The sequence below is a fragment of the Scedosporium apiospermum genome, assembly GCF_000732125.1.
Source record: "Scedosporium apiospermum strain IHEM 14462 chromosome Unknown SEQ_SAPIO_0022, whole genome shotgun sequence".
Lineage (NCBI taxonomy): Eukaryota > Fungi > Ascomycota > Sordariomycetes > Microascales > Microascaceae > Scedosporium > Scedosporium apiospermum.
The window spans coordinates 585,876-603,943 of NW_015971723.1; the positions used below are offsets into that span (position 1 = coordinate 585,876).

The following is an 18,068-nucleotide window of genomic DNA, read 5'->3' on the forward strand; positions in this document are numbered from 1 at the left end:
TGCAATAGTTGAGGAATGAAGTGCCCAAAGCCGTGTGGGATGGGTCGCCGTCTTGACTGGTTGATCTGAGGTAAGGCACGAGCGAGGCAAAGATTGATTGATGTTGCATTTGATGCAGATCTCTCTTGAACTTGAGATCTGCCGTGGTTCTGGGCCTGGAATTGCTGTCCACGAAGCCAGGTCGCTCCCTGCAACGTTCGTTGATTCCTTGTTCTTTCCGAAAACGCCTCCCTCGTAATACCAGGTACGTTCTTGGAAGAGCGGGGAAGGCGTCATCAGCTGCTTCAAGCCGGTATTACTCTGTACACTAGTTTGCTGCATCGTTCGTAAATCTTGTATTAGTGTACTACTCTAGCACGCTAGAACTCGGAAAGAGCGCCTGAGAAGAAGAAATAGTCTGGGGATGATCACATAATAAGGAGCAGCTTCTTCGAACTGCTCAACGGCTCCATTGATCAATGTGTTCCCGTGCCCGGTTAAACCCTCCTCGACCTGGATGTCATTGATATCCATGTTGAGTACAAATGAGAAGGGTCGCCGCTGGACCGGTACAGGTTTTAGCGCCGGGGCGACCTGTGACCACCCGCTGCTAGTTGACCTCAACAAACAATGCCCACTGAATTGGATCAGATCCAGATCAACCACCATTTGATCTGCCCACTTACAAAATGTTTTCAACCTCCGCGGAGATATCAAAACCACAACATCGCAGGATTTTCCCCCTTTCCCCCTTCCCACACGAAATGTTCCCGTAGAACACCGCCTCTGATGCCACCAAAAAGACCTGGACTGTGGAGCTAGTAATTCCCATTACATGATATTTTCTTCATTACCCGAGGACCAACTTGCGCCCTCGTGGAGAATGGGCATAAGAAATTCCGAGTGATGAACGCGTAGAAAGCCACTCTTAAACGGAACTCGATGCCACAAAATGTCCTCCCCGTCCCTTCTTATTAAACCCGGACCGTCCCATTTCGCTGGAGGTAATACTCTGGCAAAGGGGATTCTGTCCACCACACCTGTGGTTTGGCCCATTGGACATCTCCGATCCGATCCAGGACTCCGGCCACCGTCCTCTCCCCCCCGGCTACCGTACCCGGGCCTTGGATCTGTTTTTCCTCCTCCCCACAACCCCGAAGCCCCGAGAAAGCTAAAATCGGCCCCGAGATATCTACCCTACATCACCGACCGTCCCTCCCCCCAAATGTCCATGTTCGGCTCAGGTCATCCTGATCATGGGTTAGCCATCTGCAACCTCAACCTCCTCCCTCCCTGTCCCTAGTCTGCCGACATGCGCCATCTACCAACCAAACCTCCGTCGATTGCAGGGACTCCAATCCGCGGCATCACCACAAATATTTCCACCTCCTACTCCTCACTAGACTCCATCACACCTCTGCCGCCCCCGAGTTCCCATAGCAATAAAAGCAGACCTGGCGACCTGAGTTATGACGCGGACGGGGTTAAGCACGACGGACTCGAAAACCCTCCGCATATACTACGGCGTCCTAGCCGCGCCGAATCCCACCCCCATGTAGAGGAGGAGGTCGGGTGCCTGTCAAGGGTGCATTCCAGCCTTCCCTACGCTATAGCGCACTTTCTGGGTCATCGGAGAACGCCCCCGGCCCGCGTCCATCCGATCTTGGATCTATTTTGGGCGTTCGTGGGCATCGTGTGCTCGATTAGCCTGATTGCCGTGTTGACGCAGCATATCCCCATGTTTGTCGAGAATGGGGCTCCCGTGATTGTAGCTAGCTTCGTAAGTTTTCCACTCTGTCCGGTGAATAAAAAAACGAAAAACCGTGCTAGTGCTAACTGAGGAGTAAAATCCTCAAAAGGGTGCGGCAGCCGTCCTAGAATTCCAAGCCATCCAATCCCCCTTCGCGCAGCCCCGAAACATCATCTGCTCCCAAATCATCGCCTCCATCCTCGGCGTCAGCATGTCCAAACTCTTCGGCATGCTCCCGAACCACCACTCCGTCCGCTTCATCGGCGGTGCCCTCTCATGCGCCGTCGCCACGGTGCTGATGGGCATCACCGGCACCGTTCACCCCCCGGCCGGCGCCACGGCCCTCATAGCGGTGGTCGATGAGAATTGCATCAAGCTGGGGTGGTATTTCGTCCCGCTTGTACTTTTAAGCTGCATCCTCATGTTCACAGTGGCTCTGCTCATTAATAATATCCAGAAACAGTATCCTGTTTACTGGTGGTCGCCGAAGAAGCAGGCCGAGGCGATCCTTCCGAAGAATCGAGATTCGAATTTCTTTAATGCATCTGCGATAGAGTTTGGGGAGATGTCTCAGGTGCCAAAAGCATCACATCGTTGATTCAAGGAGATGGCAAGGAAAGGGGAAGAGAGGAATAGACCTGGATATTAAGGTTAACGACACAGGGTATCTAGTCCCATAGACTCGGGGGAAATGAGGGAAATGATACACGGATAGAAATCTATAGAGGGATCAATAATAATCAGATAGAGTAAGAAGGGGAGCAATGTCATTGGGAGAAACCGATGTGGCTGGGCCTACCCTACAGAGACGGTCCACGGATCCGTGGCTCCGATGTGGGATGATGGACAGGGAGGATTTCGCAGCCTTAACCGATCTGACCGGTCAACCCACACCCACCTTGTTGCACCAATGCGGGTTTCAATGAATGGGGGAAAAAAAGGAGAATCGTTCAAAAAAGAATTAAAGAGAAGAAATAAAAAGAAAACCATTGATCAGCGTGGTCTGGCTCACCCTATCTCCATTAATATATGATGCCTCTGCCGCCCATATTTTGTGGCGGATTGTCTTTCCCGGCTTTTGCATCACTACATCGAAAGGCATCGCGAGCGTCAGTTCGATATTTTCGAGGCAAAAACCCCGCGTACCTCCCGCAGCGACTACGAAGCACACTTGGCATTTGATTCTGTCATACCCATTACTGTGTGCCAGGTGTACTGTGTAGTGTACTCAGGGAGTACGCCGATGGATCTCACACACTGTAGGAACCCCCTTCACTTTCCCGGGGAGACGGGTGACGGGATGGGAACCCTGCGTGCTGGTTATGGAATCGAGGGATACGAGTGTGAATTGAATGTTTGGTTGTGAGGAGATGCCCCTATCTCGCTTGGAGGCGACTAGGATTATGATCGACGGAGTCCGTGTCAGGGATGTCGGATGCTCTCGGTGAACTAGCCCCGTCCACCCATGTCGGAGGATTTCCTCCGTCGCCTCTTAGGGAGAGGACTTATTCCCATCCCCACTCCGAGGGGGGCGGATGGTGGAGCTACCGGTGAACTTTATTCCCTCAGATATTGGAATGCCATCACGGTGTCGGGAAGGAGAGCACAGCATCATACACGAGCGAGTCTGAAGAGCTTGGAGAACCCTGATGGGAGGAGGTCGAGGATGAGGATTCATCAATCTGATGCGCGAGACCGGGGTTGTTCCTTTATGGAGTGCACGAACTATGTGGCTCAATCAAGCCCATGTTTTATGAATCTGCACAAACATCCCCAAAAAGTTAAGCCCGCCAGGATGGGGCGCGCCAGGATCAAATTCTCCGGCGAGCTTTCCCTAATAGAAGGTCAGCCAGCCTCCTGTCTGACAAACTACTTAGTGGTCGATGAAGAAGACTATAGCTGTGGGTCTAGTCCTTGGGGGAGGGTTTAAGTCCTTGCAACAAGTCTTCGTCATGTCATCTTCCAGGGTTTGGGACTATACACTCTTGTCCATTTGACAACCAAGTGCTTGGGTTGTCTATAGCTCGGGCAAGTCTGTTTAACTCTAGAGGTAGCTTCCAGTCTTGTCCTCCGTGTTTAGAACTGTTATCAACTCTATCTTTCCATTACGTCGAGGGTATCGGTCAGGCGTGCCCGATGTAGACGAGCCGCCGATAACCGTCATCATCTCGTCTTGAACAATCCTCTTTACTTTCTAGCACCTTTTCTATTACTGAAGAACTCCAAATTGCGCTCGATATACTCCCATGGTTCTATGATCCGTCAATGCTCCTTGGAAGAGTGCTCCAGAGGTGAAAACAGTGGACGCGGCGCGATGGGCGACTGCCGCGATTGAGAGATCTTAGCGAGGAGACACCGCGCTCCGTTGACCGACAGCTACAGTGTGGCGTTGTCGGGGGGGTGGGCACTCTCTCTTCCTGCATCACTTTTGAGCCTCTGTTCCATGTCAATCTCTGCCCCGTGGCGTTTGTCGAGCTCTTACTTGTTTTCTTGATCGTTTGCTGTCTTACATCGCGTACCATGTCTGAAGCAAACACCTAGTACTGATCAAATACAAGACTCTCTTCGGGCAAATATGGATTTACGCCTTTTTAAACGATCAAGCATTTCGGCCCAATCCTCCCCAGCTTCTTTACCTACGCACATCTTCAACGCAATCGCCCAGCTAACAGACACAGACAGCAGCATCTCGCTTCGATGTTCTGGTATGTCCAGGCTCAACCGTGTCTGCCGATGATTTACCTAACACCATGGTAGCGAGAGGGCACCCCCAATCGGGCTCTCCATCGCTCGGATGAGCCCTAATCGATGGAGCATTGGCTCCATGATGGTCTGTGAAACAGTCGAAACCCCCGGACCAAAGCCAGCTTGCCCACTCCTTTCCCGGCCAGATGCGGGAAACATCTTCTACCTTCGGAAAGAGGACCCCGGATGACCCAACAGAAGGAGGAGACTCTAGGATTGATGATGGGACTGTTTCTGGGATAATAGACTGGGAGTCTGCAGCTTATTACCCACGATTCTGGGTGGCGACGAGACCTCGCTTGGGACCTTTAACCTGGAATGCGAGGCTGAGGACCCAAAGCTCTGGGGGAAGCTTCTCGGACAGGCACTCGAAGCACGGGGGTTCAAGCGACTATACGCAGAGTTCCACCGTTGGTTTACAGCTGTGGCGCAGGAGGTGGAATCTGGGAAGTATGGTCCGTCGCGCCTTTACATTGAGAGTAGCGAGAACACAGACTTACAGGCGTGGCATCCGACGGTATTGTCCAGGACCAGAAGCCGAAAAGACACTCGGCAGCACGGGGCAGGGGAGGAAAATAAGGGTCCAGACTACGTGGATCATCACGGTAAGTGCTTTGGGGTAGTAGATTGGTAAAATGAGGAGAGAAGAGGTTAGGAAGCGATGCATTAAGAAGCCGGCGGCCTTGGAATTGGGTGCCATACTGGGGATGCGACAGGGCGAAAGTGATGAGACAGTTTGGGACTCCAGGGCAAAGTCGATGGCTCTCGCGAACACAGTTGTACCTTTCATATCCACGAAAGATTGTTCCGGGCACTGTCGCAGACGGTCGCAATCTGAATCTACTTTGCGTCGGCTGCGACCACGGTGTCTCGCTCTTGTGTATCTGGAAAATCTCAGAAGATGGAGACCGGCGCAGCTCACAAGTTCCCAAGCCACTGTGATGCCCAGGAGAATGACAGAAAAGGCTACTCCGCTCTCCAAACCGCTTTCAGTAACAGACACAATTGCCGGTGCTGAATCCAGCTGCTATGTCTATTCAAGTCACGATTCCTCGAGTCTCTGTCGAGCGCTCTACCATTAGAAAACAGCATGTCGCCAGGGGAAGTGACCTATTCGCTGCTCACCCTGTTCACCTTTTGCTCAGTCTGAGACAGGACCTACTCAGTTCCGAACAAGGAAATAGCAATTCTCGATGACCAAACTGGGGTCGTGTTTAAGATGTATTATTACAGTAAAGAAATCCAATCCCAAAGGCGCCTATACAACAAGAATTCAAAGGTTTAGTACAAGAATGGAAGTCCCCAACGCATGTCGCTCGGCCTATATTGCAGCTGAGTATTCAAGACATGGGCTGGGTCGTCTGCTTGCTCACCGTTCTCTACTCCGAGTCAACGATTACATCTTCACACTCTTCCTCTGTGGGCTCTTCACTTCCGGAACCTCCGTCGCCACCATCGCCGGCACCACCACCATCGCCTCCGTTCCCGCTGTCACCTCCATTACCTCCATTACCGCTGCCATTTCCATCACCGCCGTTACCGCTACCACCGGAGCCGCTGCCGCTGCCGCTGCCACTGCCACTACCACTGCCACTTCCGCTGCCTCCGTTTCCTCCATTGCCTCCGTTACCACCATTACCGCCATTGCCGCCGTTGCCTCCATCTCCTCCATTGCCACCGCTGCCGCCATTACCACCGTCTCCTCCATTTCCGCCGTTTCCGCCGTTACCTCCGCTACCACCGTCGCCTCCGCTACCACCGTCGCCTCCCTTACCACCGTCGGCTCCGTTTTCTCCATTCTTGCCATCGGCACCGTTGGCGCCGTCGGCGCCGTCGCTGCCATCACCTCCAGGAGTAGGGTTAGAACCATCTGGACCACTAGGAGTAGGATTGCTGCCACAGTTCCCCTTCTCCCAAATAGCACTGTCAAAGAAAAAGAAAACGTCAGTGATCCGAGCGTCCATCCACTTGTCATGGAAAAGAAACATACCCCGACTTTGGAACATGGTGAGGATCAGCAGCACCAGTCAAATCGAAATGATCAGCCCTATTCCCCGCCGCATTGCCACTCGTCCCAAAACACTGCTCATCGCAAATCTCCAACTGAGCCTTGGGAATATTCCCAATAATCTTCTGCAGCGCAAGCGGCGCCTCGATGAACGTGCCCGTGAGACCCATGGGGACATGCCACTCGACGTGGCAGTGAATGAGCCAGACACCTGGGTTATCAGCCCGGAATCGGATGCGCGCGGAGCTGCCGCTTTCGACCTCAACGGTGTCGCGCTTTACGGGCGAGGCGGGGACGGCGTCGCCGGCCTTGTAGGCCCCGGCACCGCTCGGGGAGCGGTTGAGGACTTGGAAGTGGTGGCCGTGGAGATGGAAGGGGTGGTGGCCGGGTGTGAGGTTGTTGAGGATAACTTCGATGATTTGGCCCTTTTCAATTACGAAGGGGTTTACCTGGCCGTAGACCTTGGGGTCCTTGGCGTCTTGGCCGACGGTGAGGAGGGTGTAGACGGTGGGTACGTTTTGGTGGACGTAGCTTATATTGTTGACGAAGCCTCTGGATTATGAAGTTAGACGTGACAAACTTCTTGAGGTGTGAATCGGGTTCGTTTTAGAATATCACTTACCGAGGAACACCCTCCCCATCAAGGCCAATGCGGAAGTTCAAGACGAACTGCTGGTCAGGCTCACCGAGGGTCGGCTGATTGTCATAAGGCTGACAGTACCGGAATGGTTAGGCTTTTTTTTTTCGCCCAAAATGAAATCGGTTTATTATTTAATAATGGTATTGGAGAACTTACCACCAGGGAGAAGTCATCATAGATGTTGAAGGCGCTGACAACACTGGGAGTGGGAGCTCCGAAAGCAGCGTCATACTGAATAGCGCCGGTAGCGTTCAAGTTAAATCCAACCTGGGGAAGAGGATGATGGAAGTCAGGGTTCACATCAAAGATGGCGTTGATGACATAGTTCGACTCGGCACCCTCCTTCGCCTCGACGATGATCGAGTAGCGCTGACCGGCAGTGATGTAGATCTGCTCGGCCTCGGCGGCCTGGGTATACACTCCGTCAACCTCGACGATCTTGAAGGAGTGAGAGTCGATGAAGAAGATGGCACCGGCCAGAGCAGACACGTTGATGATGCGGAACTTGTACTTCTTGCCGGGGACGAACTTGTAGGTTGCCCCTTGGCCGTCATTGATAAGACCGGAGCTGGGCAGGGGAGGACGGGCGTTGACGTTGCTAATATCAAAGAGCTGCACGAGGAGGGGAGGGCTCTCATCATGGTACCAGTCTGTTGCAGGCAACATTAGCGACTTTCAGAGTCGAACAACCTGAGGGTATCCGGTGGTATTATTCCTTACCAGAAAGGGTCACGGTATGTTCCTCATCATATTCACCAATGTAGGGATCCTTCGGATCATGGACAATCAAAGGAGCACGGAGACCATCGGAGTACTGGGCACCGACGTGCGCGTGCCACCAGTAGGTACCCGGCTGGTTGACGAAGAACTCATAGGTGAAGCTCTTGCCGGGGGGGATAGGGCATTGCCCGACGTGAGCAGCGCCATCCATGTTCGTAGTCCCTTCGTGATAGAGACCGTGCCAGTGGATGCTGGTGGTTTCATTGCCGAGGTTGTTAGTAACGTGGATGACGACCTTGTCGCCGAGGTCCACTTCGAGGGGCGGACAAGGCCATTGTCCGTTGACGCCTACACCATTCGGAAATGTGTTAGCAGTCAAGGGAGAAAGACACCACGAACAGCAACGAAAGAGAAGGGGGCTTCTTACCAATTACAGGACGAGCAAAGCCGTCAGGGGAGGCGTTGACCCAATCGATGCTCCAAGTCTTCGTGACCACGCCGGCCAGGGCGCCAGTGGCGCCCAACGCGAGAAGCGTCAATGACTTGAACATATCTCGCGGGGCTTATGAATAGGCTCCCTTCAGTGCAGAAACGAATGGTCGCCCTAAAACTAGGCAGGTATGTTATGTTCGTAAAGGAGTGAGAGCACTATCACTAGGTAAACATCAACCAAAAACACTGAACGAGTGGACCAGAGAGCAAAATCTCTTAGAAAACAGAGAATCAAAGATATTATCTGGGGGAGTGTGGGGGGGACAGGGCCTTAAAAGACCAGGCGAGGAGGCGCCGGTAAGAAAAGAGAGAAAAAGAAAAGAAAAAAGAGTGATGGCGATGCTAATTCCTAGGATCGACATTACGGGGAGAGCGGCCGCATTCTTTATGTACGTGCCGCATATTGGCAGTCTTGCATCCGAAACTCCTCTGATCTTTCCAATGTCGCCATGTCTCACAATGGAGGAGATTGCAAAACGCGTGTTGTGATTCTTCGAGTCCCCCGGTACGCCGGCACGGAAAAAGGTCCTGACGAAGGAGAAGGAGGGAGCATCGACATTCCGGACGGGGAACATCCGTATTCTCTCCCCAGGTCCCGGTGAGAAGCCATGAGGATAAGATGCATGTCTCACTCCCCCTTTCCGGATCCCGGAAGAGTCTTCAACTTGTCGAGACACGCGAAATCATCCCCGACCGAAAGGGAAGAGAAAAAAACCATTAAACCACGGGTAGCCGGCACCTCCATCGTCCATCGAACTCCTTTCGATGGATCTTCTTCCCTGCTCGATGGCCAGCTCGTTCCCAGTTTTCGAGGAATACGAAAAGACATGGCTTTCCCAGAACCACCAAAAACCATCTGACCTCGACTGCTTCGCGTCGTAGACAAAATAAAAACATGGTGCTCTTGGAGCCTCCATCAATTGGTCAAGCCATCCCGCAAAGTAGAGACGATGATCGGCCAAAAGCAAAACCCTCCATAAACATGGTGAGAAAAGAAAAAACAGATATTTGCCCCAACGGACTTGGCTCAGCGCTCAGATCTTAGCGCCTTGGTCGTAAAAGCAATGTGAGACCAGGGCAATTTCCCAAGTATTCGTCCATGTCTCTCTTCACCCTTGCGGCGCGAGCTCTATTACGTGAGTGCTTGTATCCTGGATGAAGGATGCTGCGCAGTCTCGTCTTCATTAGATCAAATGTCACCATGTTGCCCCTGGATTGGGTTTGCTTTTGGACCGAATCCCTATGCACCCTTTTTATAGCTCGCAGCTAAAAACCGAAAATGTTGGGGTCTGTTTTGACTAGAAAAGGATAAAAAAAAATGAAGAATAAGAAAAGCCCCCGTTAATAGGCTTGACTCTCAACAGCCAGGAATTGGGTGGCATCAGTTCTCAAGACGTACACTTTCAGCCTGATATTGGACGGTCTGTCTGAGTCGAGTATGAGTTGCTCACCCCAGAAGATTGGGAATATGGGGATGACCTTAGATCCGGCCAGGAGAATCATAGCTACACCAAGGACTCACATCTGGAGACTCCCGTGGGCACGGTATACCGCAAGGTCATTCTAGAATAAGCCGATGATCTTTGCCTATTGGGGCCGCTGCTTGTAAAGGGATGTGAATGCGGTATCCCTTTAAGGACCGGAGATGCCTCGACAGCCTCCGGGAGTGCTTCGGCAGTCCAGCTCCCACTCCGGCCGCGGTCCGCCCGTGCCGATTCAGACCTGACATCACTCGACGTATCCAAGTGAAAAGGATCTCGTATTGCACAAATCATGGAAGCAGCCCAACGTACCAACACATTTAGACTTGCCCTGGTCTTGTCTTAAAATAAACTCCTCGTCTGAGCCAAGAAGGTCACGGATCATGGCCACAAGGAATGATTCCGTCCATCCCACGACTTGCCCTCGTCCGCATCCCATTCTAGATTATCCCCCCTAAACTTAGTCTGCTCCCAAAATCCCACTAAAATCCCACCCTAGCATTACCTCGTCCATGCCCCAACGTTCGCCACGACCCCTTAACAAACCCTGCTCAGGTCCAAGGCCCAAGAGCCAAGAGTCGCCGGTGTGACCCAAAGAGCCCATGTGAACTCCGAAAAACCGCCCACAACCCCCCACCACATCTCCGGCCGCGGCCGAGTTTCCTAGACGGATTGAGCTTTGACATGTCCAAATGATCCGCTTCAACGGCGAATCTAACTGCGGGTCCCCGGTGTACGCACTACGCCATGCTACGATGTTACGTACGTAGTGTTTCCAACCTGCACTAATATCAGCTCTAGCGCAGCGGAGATTTGGTATGGCGAAGGGCGATGGTCCAAAGCTAGGAGATATTTCCCTTTTCTTTAGTGTAACAGCCCTTCAGTTTAGTTTACTCTCCTGTCCGAAATACCTCCGGCCACTACCAGTGATAGGGACTGAGACCAAGTGGACCTTTCTTGGGCTATTTGACTATTTGATAACAGGGTCGCAGGGTCGCAACACAGGAAAGCTTATATCGGTGTATGTTGACCCATCCCTAGCGGATTCCCCTTTCTCGGATGATTGTCCTCGCATTCTTGGAAGAGGTGGCATCGAGCATAAGTTCGCGATCCCGTGCTCTAGGTAGGAGCCAGATATAGCCTTCCAGTTAAATATAATCTCGCATACTTCACAGAGCTTGATATTGCTGGGCCATACCGTGCGACCACTTTCTGGAGGCGAGAAATGGATCCTGCTTGTGGGACGACTAAAACACTAGTGCAGTCTAGAAAGAAGAACGTCTCCACCTCATCTATGCGAGAAGGGGTCCTTGCCACCCATTAAATAGAAACTCTATTTGAACCGGGTTGCTGGAAGAATTAGCGTCTGGTTTTAGCAACTCTGGCTTGAGAAAAAAAAGTTGACAGAACATTCGCTTTTAAACCGTTTCGACATACACAACCTCCCCCGGCCTACTAGCCCTGTTGAAAAAGCGAGAAGAGTGTCTCACCCATCACTATTAAAACCCGTTTAAGTGGCAAAACCGTATCTAGGCATCAGTGGCCGAGAGGTGCCGTTTGACTTCCAATCCCCCAAACACCGAAATTCCGGGGTCCAGGTCTGCCTGGTTCGGTTCTTGCTAATGCCAAGCCCGAGCAGAAGAGCTTCCAGAAGAATTTGATGAAGATCAGACGAATGTGCCCATAAGCCGGGACCAGGGTCAAAGAGCGTCAACTTTAGTTTGAATAGGACTGCTCTCTCCTGAAAGTGCTTTGGTCGGACCGGATTCGGAGCCGAAATGGCGAGAATGTGGGGGATAGTGGTATGGGAGGATGTGACACTACGATTTTTTTTTCATCACTTGATCCTCGCCACTGAGAAAGTCGCCACCAAAATGAACACTCGATCCTTTTTTCTTTTCTTTTTTTACTCGTGGCTGGGCAAAAATGGGTAGCAGGGAATAGTTGCCTCTTCGTCGGCGGGCTTGGAGAAGGAAGACTATAGCTCGGAATATTAGCACGCTCTTCCCCGCTTGTAACGAAGTTTCCCCAAGCTAGTTGCCATAAATGATCATAAACTAAAGGTCACACTCATAACGTGTCGAAATGGAAAAAAAAAACTGATGACAGTATGAATCCCATCAAAACGCAGAGAATGCGACCATTCGCAGCCCCTTAACAAACCTTAAACAACCTCGACCTATCCCTGACACCATCGGAGGGTCATATGGCCTGAGATGACCTCGTGGAAGTTCGCCGTTAGAAAGATGATCTTCTATCGACCCATAGACCTGGCCTAGACCCCTTCTTCCTTGAAAGTGAGGCTGACATTAGGCATATCGTCGCACCATTGAGGTGGGCGGGGGAAATGGCCAGACGCATCTTTCGCTGTCCTCTTGATATATTATTGGTTGAAATGGATGCCGAAGATCGCCGTGCGAGGCGCAGTCTGCTATAAGAGTAGGCGTTGCGCCATCTGGGCTCCGCTCACCCCTTGGGACCCCTTGGGAATTCGGCACCGAGAAGTGATGGCGCTCTCTTCTTTTTCCCTCTCGGGTTCCTCTGAGGATTGTCATCTCTGCGGATGATGTTCAGCTCGCCTGAGCAGTAGTATTTCCCCGCTCCCAACCTCAGATGCTTTGTGATAGCCTGGTACAAGTATGTCAGTCTTTGGTGTACCCCTATCAGTCTATCAGTAAACTATCACTTCAGCCTCGGATTTCCAATTGAGGCACATCCAGGGAGATACATTACTAGAACACTGTCCATTGGCCCCCAGCGTTGCACTTTTGCCAAGAAAGTACGAGGTGTGTGTCGTATCGTGAGGCGCCGGTCAAAGGGTTGTAGTATGACACTATACTCCAGCCGATCTGGGCCGCTTTCCTACCGAGTCATGGGAAAGCGAGATGCCAATCATGGAAAAGTGAAATCCCACATTGAAGTCACCCACAAATCCCCACATACCGGTGCATTCATTGATCCTTCTTTTCCCGCATCGAAAAAAAGGACCTGATAACTTGGGACGACGAATCGAAGGATTACGCGATGTCACCAAAACCCCCATGGCAGTTGACCACCTGCCACCTGCATATACCGCCGAATTGCCATGCGAGTGAACTGATAGGCTAACCACAGACAGAACGTGGTGCTTGCAGAGTGGTTACGATATCCCGGATCTCAGCTCTCGCAGTTTTCACCGGTTTTAGAAGACATCGCTTTCCCAGATGGCAGAAAGAGATCCGAACCCGATATCACACACCGGTTTAATCTCTCAAGTCCTCCAATCGTCGGGCATTCCGCCACCCCCGGGCGCCTAGATGCTTTGCGTGACAAGGGTCGTTGGTCCACTCAGATGGACGGCTGGTGAGGCTGATATCGTTACGTAGTACAGAACATATCCTGAACCTGCTGGGCCTCTTTGATCTTGGGAAATATTTACCCGGCCAGATACCCCATGAATATGTACTTCGTAGCTTACACCTTCAAGTAACCCTTCCCTCTTGTACGACAAGTAGACTTACAGCCAGCACGTAAAAGAGGCCCAGCAGGACGAAGCATCGTTGGGCTGCCGAAGCCGAGCTCGTCATTCTGCCCCCGGCAAGACCAACTCATAACCGGGCCGAGGCCTCCAAGTTCCGACGAGCTAGTGTAGTCTGTTCTTTGCCGATTCTCCGCGAGGACTTGTGGAGGTAGCAACTATTACGCACAAGGCCTCCAGGGACGGTTTGTGAGATTCTCCTCACTCCTCTCTACGAAGTAGATTACTCCATCGGAAAAGACCGCTAAAGTTCGTCTCGATGGAGCTGGTGACAGTTATGGACATCCTCTTTAGAGAAGGGCTAGGATATCGAAAGTAAATGATGGAAAAAAAAAAAAAAAAAAACTCAGAGGAAAAAGATAACAGAAGAAAGTGGATCAGGAACGTGCACAACTAGTTTGCATAATTGGCGCACTACTATTATGTAGAGTCCCGAGAATTGATCCGTCTGACAAGTCTCCACCACATCTGGCATCACAATCCCGGATTCTCGGATCTCTGAATACCACCACGATACCCCTCCCTTTCGTGCAGGAAGCTGCACCTTGACAGGTGACCTATCACTGGGTACATGGGGGGTTTCGTGACGCTTTTAAACTACTTCGTATTTTATTTTCTTCTCACAATGGACCGACCATATTTATCTTGTTCCTGATACGTCGAGGCTTTTCCCAGGTCCAAAAAAAGCCGCGTCACGTGCCTCATCACAAGGAGCCGCAGCGTTGGCCTGCGGGAGGATGCTTCCTTCATCCCCTCCCTCAGCCCTGAGCTTGGAGCCAGGGATCGGATCAAAGCCGCATGTCTGGGGGAGAGGTACAATGACGCAACCCTATATGTCGGGCGTAAATGAGCTTACACATGGGCAATCAGGGCATTTCAAATCGTTGCTGGACCGGTTAAGACATCCCACGACGAGCTTATTTAATTGGTGATGGTCTGCGGAGTGCGACGTTAAGTCAAGAGCGAGATCGGATACCAATAGGTTGGAATTAGAGCATCTCTGGTCTCGAGGACATCCATGGCTCTGAGAAAGTTGTGAGCATCCAACACATCAAGTAAGTCAGTGGGCACGTCAGACAGTCAGAAGCAGAAAAAGTGAAAAAGTCAATGGTGGGTATCTATTCTCCATTATAACTAGCTCGAAACCTTGCAATCAACTCCAGCCGACGTCCCTAATAACGAGTTTCCACTTTCCGGAAAAGGAGCTATGCTCAATCTGGGAATGCTCTCGAGTTAGACTAATTTAAAATCGCCAGCAAATCAGAGCTCTCACAAGCCCCTTGCGCTGCGCAATTCACTCATCATCGCTGTCTTCGATCATGAAAGCAGCGGAGCCAGCTGTATAACGCGGAACCTTGTACTCGGGCATGGGCAGGATGGCGTAGACGCCATCCTCCTCCTTCCGTCCGTAGGCGGCCTTCCACGGCATCTGCATCTCCTCAGGAACAGCCCAACCCATCTGGGAGTTCCGAAGCCAGAGCCTAACCAAGTGGCGCGAAGTGTCGTCATCGTCATGATACGAATCACGGCGGTGCAGGACTGCCCAGTTGTTGATGAAGAACAAGTCTCCAGCGTTCAACGAAACGCGGACCTCGTGCTTCTTAGCAGATTCCATCAGGGCATCGAGAGCCGCCTGCTGGGACTCAGTGAGACTTGGAACCTCGCTCGGCTTCGAATCGGCACTAGGGTAAGGGCCGAGCCGACCAGGATCGACGCTGGTCAAAAGCTTGCCCTCGAAAATCTTCATCAAAGGCGCGAGGATGTAGTTCGCTTTCTGGCCAGACCTTTAGGAACGTTAGCCAGGGTCTCCGGAAGCTAAGGAGAGACAAGAAAAAGAAGTTGCCCCAGAAAATGCCTAGAGACACTTACACCTGAATGGGCCAGGTTTGGCTCAACAAAGTTTCGACAACGTCGGGCTTAGTCTTAACCAAATCATTGAAAATGGTCGCGGCGGAGGCGAGATAGGTGGATCCGCCGTTGGAGGCACTCTGCCGAACTTGAAGGCCGAGGATATCGCAACCCATGTCATTATGGAAGGGCTAGGACAGAAGCATATTAGAAAATAAACCGTAAGACTCGAAGTGTGATTTAGACTCTTACCAGGCTCTTGTTGGAATGAATTCCATGACGAAGCTCTGCCGGGACGCTCCAGGCTTTGGAATCGGTAACGTGACCTGTAATCATGGAAGACAGAAGGATTAATATAATTTTGCACTGCAGCGCGGGTTTGAACATCCACTCCCTCAAACTCACAAAGGATGTTGCCATCTCGATCCTGGAGACCAAAGCGATCTCCAATGTGACGGGCGAGACCGAGGTAGATAACGACGGAATCCTCGACCGAATACTTGGACTGGTCAATGCCCCGGATCGCGTAAAAACCCACGCCATTGTGGAGCTCCTCCTTGACCTTCTCAAGGCGCTTCTTCAGTCCGGGGAGGGGGAAGTTGTCAGCGGAGACGTCGCCGCCGTCGAGTCCGTAGGCTAAATTCAGAAATAAAACTGTCAGCACTGGTAAATTGGTAGAGAGCGAACGTGGTACTTACATTTGAAAACCTCAAGGGCTGTGTCAATCTCGACCTGGTCCTCCTTCTCGAGAGTCAAGGTGAAGAGCTCGGGCGAAGCCTCGATGGATCCATCCCACACGAGGGGGCCCTGGATGATGGGGTGGGAAAACATTGTCAAAATGTTCAAAGAAAGAGTTAACAAGGTGTGAGTGGGTCCTTGTTAAGGCGTTGGTCTCGGGGGATTAGCTGTAGAGTAGTAAACGCTTCCAATATTGTCAAGGGGTATGGGCTAGCAGTGGATATCACTGAGAAGAATGTCGTCGTGGTCGAGCGGGGATGTTGTTTGATTCCAAGATGGTAAAAGGTTTAGGTTTGGCTGTGTAGAGATGTTCTTTATATAGTTCACAGTTTGGGGGCTGTTGGAGGTGGGGGCATAGTTGGGTTTCTCTGAATCATGGTGGTTGAATCACACAAGTTGGGTTGTTGATTCTGAATAAGGCTGAATAAGGCGTAGCAGATGATTCAGTTCTCAGAATGGAAGTTGCAATGTGATCGATTCAAGGTTAACTATCGGGATTGGAAGGATCTATGGACAGATCGGCTAAGATCGTGGGGAAGAGGAGGAAGGTGCAGGGGAGATGTGCAGGGGTCCAAGGTTCATTGCTCTGTCAGATCCCATGTATCTGCTTATGTGATTATGTGTATAGCATAGCTGAATCATTGTTCATTGTTGCTGCTATTAGTGAGTGAAAGAGGAGGCTCTAAGAATGGAAAGCGATGCCAAGGAGTAGGGACTAGGGAGGCAGCTAAGCTTGTGGATGCACACTTGATGGGGGTGCAACTTCCCTCCCTAACGAACCAATAGATGAAAGTGCCAAAACAGAGTGCCAGGTGGACAAGCATGAAGGTAGGACTGAGGATATTTAACAAAAGAAGAAGTAGAGAGTAGAACAAGGCTGCATGGGGTTCCCAGCAGCAGAAGGAAGGGCCCGAGGTGAAGGGTAGGTATATTGACGGGGCACATGTCGACATCGTCCAAGTAAGTATGAAATAATCAAAGCAGGCAGAGGTAGGTAAAGGATCTAGGACTGTTTCTTGGAAAAAAAAAGTTTGACGGGAAAGATGGCAGGGCTCAAGAGAGCGAGCCGCCCGACAGGCGCTTGCGTCTGGACGAAATCATCCACCTACATGGACTTGGATTCGAGGGAGGGGAGCGTGTAATAGACGCATCTGAACACTTGCATAGGCTCATCCAGCAAAGGAAACCTGACCGAACAAGCGAGAAAAGTCGCGACCCATCATACACTTGCAGGATGAAGTGCACCGGGATTTCGGGTTTCTGCAGTCCACGTTAGCCTAACAAACATCTGCCTGAAAGGGGTGGCGTCCATTTATCGCACAAGAACTTCGATCTTGGAACTTTGGGGGCAGAATGCTGGGGCTCTGGAAAAGGCGAGAGCCGAAGGGGGAGGGAGGGAGAGGGAACATAAGTACGAAGTAAAGTTTCGATCACACTCGATCGCATGGGCGGTTCCACACAGCATTCACCCAATGGTCATTGCGAAAGGACATCACTGATGGAAACGACGGAGCCAATGTAAATCGCAAGGCCAGCCAAGCGGTCGTAGTGGGCATCGTCGGTTACTTCACGCCCGAAATACCGCAACGGTCACACACTAAAACGAACCAAGATAGCAACGCCGATCCAATTCTGACACTAACCTAGTAAACCCATACCCACCATTCTCCAAGCCCCCAAGCCCCCAAGGCGGCCTCAGGCTGCCTTTATACTAGGCGGGGGCAGCACAGATCAGACCACCCAGGCCATCTTAACGTCCCCAGTTATAATCTATCAATACGCTACTTCGCATCGACCTCCGAGCTCGACCCGAAATTTGGGGTAGCAATTACATTACGAAATGAAATGCAGAAAACTCCCTAGAGATGGGTTGCTTTACTCTGTTCCCGGGGAATGGGAAGGGGAGGGAAATGGAAGACGAAGAGGGAAGTCATGACGTACTTAAGAACACATGCCCCATGTACGTGGTTTACTTCGTCGCACTGCTGCTGCTCAGTTTGGTCACCCCCATCCTCTCTGGGTCTAGTCTCTTGGGACTGGACCACCACTCCAAGTCTCCAACGTCGAAGTCTGCACTCCGAGCCGTGTTCCGCGGTTCAGGAACCGCAGGCTAGTCTCAAAATGCTGCCCCCACATGCACCATTCATTGT

At 51.5% G+C, this 18,068-nt stretch overlaps 3 protein-coding genes across 3 annotated transcripts; 1 reads left to right on the plus strand and 2 right to left on the minus strand.

Annotated features, from left to right (window-relative positions):
• Positions 1-1,291: 1,291 nt before the first annotated feature.
• Positions 1,292-2,327, plus strand: SAPIO_CDS0468 (uncharacterized protein; the record flags this gene model as incomplete). Its single annotated transcript, XM_016783239.1, has 2 exons — positions 1,292-1,759; positions 1,839-2,327. The coding sequence occupies 2 exons, from the start codon at positions 1,292-1,294 to the stop codon at positions 2,325-2,327; spliced, it is 957 nt and encodes a 318-aa protein (XP_016646439.1).
• A 3,526-nt stretch (positions 2,328-5,853) lies between these two features.
• SAPIO_CDS0469 (Endo-alpha-N-acetylgalactosaminidase) lies at positions 5,854-8,393 on the minus strand (the record flags this gene model as incomplete). The annotated part of the gene is made up of 6 exons (XM_016783240.1): positions 5,854-6,397; positions 6,465-7,034; positions 7,105-7,193; positions 7,279-7,772; positions 7,843-8,190; positions 8,270-8,393. The coding sequence occupies 6 exons, from the start codon at positions 8,391-8,393 to the stop codon at positions 5,854-5,856; spliced, it is 2,169 nt and encodes a 722-aa protein (XP_016646440.1).
• A 6,233-nt stretch (positions 8,394-14,626) lies between these two features.
• On the minus strand, positions 14,627-16,011 carry SAPIO_CDS0470 (uncharacterized protein; the record flags this gene model as incomplete). The annotated part of the gene is made up of 5 exons (XM_016783241.1): positions 14,627-15,116; positions 15,202-15,371; positions 15,433-15,506; positions 15,586-15,816; positions 15,879-16,011. 5 exons carry the CDS (start codon positions 16,009-16,011, stop codon positions 14,627-14,629), a joined length of 1,098 nt encoding a protein of 365 aa, XP_016646441.1.
• Positions 16,012-18,068: the final 2,057 nt, after the last annotated feature.